At 38.7% G+C, this 2,914-nt stretch overlaps 1 protein-coding gene across 1 annotated transcript; it reads right to left on the bottom strand.

Annotated features, from left to right (window-relative positions):
• Positions 1 to 302: 302 nt before the first annotated feature.
• On the bottom strand, positions 303 to 2,666 carry LOC139875662 (G-type lectin S-receptor-like serine/threonine-protein kinase LECRK3). Its single transcript, XM_071862977.1, has one exon. It carries the CDS (start codon positions 2,664 to 2,666, stop codon positions 303 to 305), a length of 2,364 nt encoding a protein of 787 aa, XP_071719078.1.
• Between the last annotated feature and the right edge of the window lie 248 nt (positions 2,667 to 2,914).

Genomic DNA, 2,914 nt, shown 5'->3' on the forward strand with positions numbered 1-2,914 from the left:
TAAGATGGACATAGAAAAAATGCTATGTATAAGAGAAACAATAAGCTTGTAATACACACCATCACAAGATAGCTGAGTGGTAGGCCTTGATTTCCTTTAAAGAGGTTCAAGTTCAAACCTCACTAAAAGCATATCTTGGGGTGATCAAAGGAAAGGGGAAATGATCGGAAACGGTATTAATAAGCCGTGTGTACATCTCATCAAATAAAATACTCCACCTGATAAACCTTATCCGTTTACCATTTTATAGGAGCATTGATGTATAAAACACTTAAGTTACACATTGAATGGCGATTCGAATATTAACTATATCTAGCAGATGAAGGGAACGGACATGGAGGTTCAATTACTTCAATGACTCCTTCAAGGCTCTGAGTGACCATCCTCATGGTTGGCCGCAAAAGAGGATTTTCTTGCACACACCAAAGACCAACCATCAGAAACGTTGTTAGATTCTTGTAGTCATCTAAAGCCTCCAAATCGTTTTCAACAAATGCATCAATTCTTCCTTCTTTATAGCAATCCCACGCCCAATCTGTTAAGATAGCCCTGTCCTCGTTCCCACTCTCAAAGAGCAAACTCTTTCGGCATGAAATGATCTCTAGTAGCAACACGCCAAAGCTATACACATCAACCTTTACCGTGATAGGGGTGTTCCTAAACCATTCAGGAGCAATGTATCCCTTTGTTCCTCTTATTCCGGTACTTGTGGCACTTGCACTCATCATCAAGAGTTTTGCCAATCCAAAGTCAGCAATTTTCGCATTGTAATATTCATCAAGAAGAATATTTTGAGGCTTAATGTCACAATGGATAACCTGTGTAGTACACCCTTCATGGAGATAGGAAAGTCCCTTTGCGATGCCTACACCAATATAACTCCTTTGTTTCCAAGTTGGTCTCATGTCTCCAAAAAGAAAGTCCGACAAAGTTCCATTGCTCATGTACTCATAAATCAATAACCGTTGCTCACCATCATCACAGTACCCAAGAAGTTGAACCAAGTTTTTGTGATGAGTCCTCGCAATAGCATTGATCTCGGTTTTAAATTCCTTATCGGCATCTTGAAACGCCCTATCTAACTTCTTCACTGCTACTATGTTTGTACCTATTACCCCTTTATATACTATCCCAAAAGCCCCCTTTCCTAGTTCATCCTTAAAGTCAGAAGTAACTTCTACTAGCTCCTGATATGTATAATGCGGTACGTTTGTGTCGATTGTATTTCTACTTAGATGAATGTTTTTTGTTGCCTTGTGTATTAAAAAGAAACCAACACAAACCGCAACAATTAATATGACATTTACAAACATCGAGGTACTTACGAGGACTGATCCCAAGATTATTAAACTTCTCTTATCTTTTTTATTTCCTAAGAACGGTGGAACAGATCCAGAAGGACTATCGCTTTTTCTGAACTTCAAAAACACCTTCTTATTAACCGAATTATCCTTTCTTCCATTAGATAATGGAATCTTCTTCTTCCAACATTCATTGCTCCCATAAACAGCAACCGCACATAAGCAATCTTCCAAACAGGATTTTTGACATTCTTGTTCGCTAATAGGTATCATGTGCATATAGTCTGATGACGGCCAATCAATATCAGTAAATTCAATGAAATCGAACATCTCTTCCCCGTTGTTCTCTTCATCTTCACTACAACTTGGCGTAAAATCCGGCTTGCAATCACCATTCGGATCGCTTGGATCAAGTAAAGAAAACCCCTGTTGGCACTCGCAAGTTGGCGTGCTATTAACAAGACCGCAAACATTGTTAAATCCACAAGCTCCACTACCTTCAACATCTCCTGTTTTACATATGTTTTCTGGCTCAAACCATATTACCTCCCAGCTTGTATTACCTGTTAGAGTCTTTGGGTGATAATATTGAGTAAAAACTCCATCGAAGCCTATTGTAGCTCTATGATAATAATCTCCTAACGGCAACGCACCTCTTGGGGTAAGGTCCAATCTTCGATCGTTTCTTCTCATTAAATACATGTACCCACTTGTGTCAAAGATCAGTTGTTCGGCATCAGATGTGTTACTAGAATAGTAAGATTTATAAGCATAATAGGACGGTATAGCTCGAGCATTAAGAACGAGGTTTCCATCTTGAAGAAGACGTAACTGAAATCTTCCTCTAGTGAAGTTTGTTTCGCTCTTTCTCGAATTGATCACTCCACCTCTAGCCATAACTTGAGTAGGCAATATGGTATCTCCCATAAAGCTAAAACTCTCCCATATCTTGCGTGAACCGTTACCAACAAGCACAAAGTTACCCGTATCATTCATAAAACCATATGCCAGATCCGAGAAGTTTCCCGAGGTCCATACTTCTCTACCTTGAGGGTCACTTAGTACGAGACCACGTTCATTAGTTAGCTCTACCTTCGATCCTCTAGGTACCATAGGATTTGTATCTGGATACCAAATGATGGTCTTGTCCGGTATCTTGTCATACCATACGGATAACACGAATAAATTTTGGCCGTTAATTCGTTGGAACCCAAAGGCGAAATCGCCTGCGGGTGAGAGCCATGGTACGATGTTGTCTGTTGCTATGAGGGATGCACCAACTGCAACAGAATTGTTTGTTTGTTGGGCTGCAATTAACAATGGTAGAAAGAAAGTTAGGAAAACATAATATAGGACCCTGGCCATTGTGAAATAATTGATTCATATGCAACAATAAAAGCTTATATGATGTTAAAAGGCTTTAAGAGCATCAAGAAAAAAAGAAATAAATTAAGAATGTTGGTGTCAATAAGAGTTTTTTAGTACAAAAGGTTTGTCAACAGTCAAATGATTACTTTTCCCGGTTAGTGATCTTGACTATTTATATTTGTTAATGTGGATGAGACTAATAAAACACATTAAACAAGGGATATAAATTTGAACAACTAAACTAC

The sequence above is a fragment of the Rutidosis leptorrhynchoides genome, chromosome 11 (assembly GCF_046630445.1).
Source record: "Rutidosis leptorrhynchoides isolate AG116_Rl617_1_P2 chromosome 11, CSIRO_AGI_Rlap_v1, whole genome shotgun sequence".
NCBI classification, from domain to species: Eukaryota; Viridiplantae; Streptophyta; class Magnoliopsida; order Asterales; family Asteraceae; genus Rutidosis; species Rutidosis leptorrhynchoides.

What these genes read in the sequence shown, in the direction of transcription:
- LOC139875662 (XM_071862977.1), bottom strand. Translation starts at nt 2,666, where the DNA reads ATGGCCAGGGTCCTATATTATGTTTTCCTAACTTTCTTTCTACCATTG.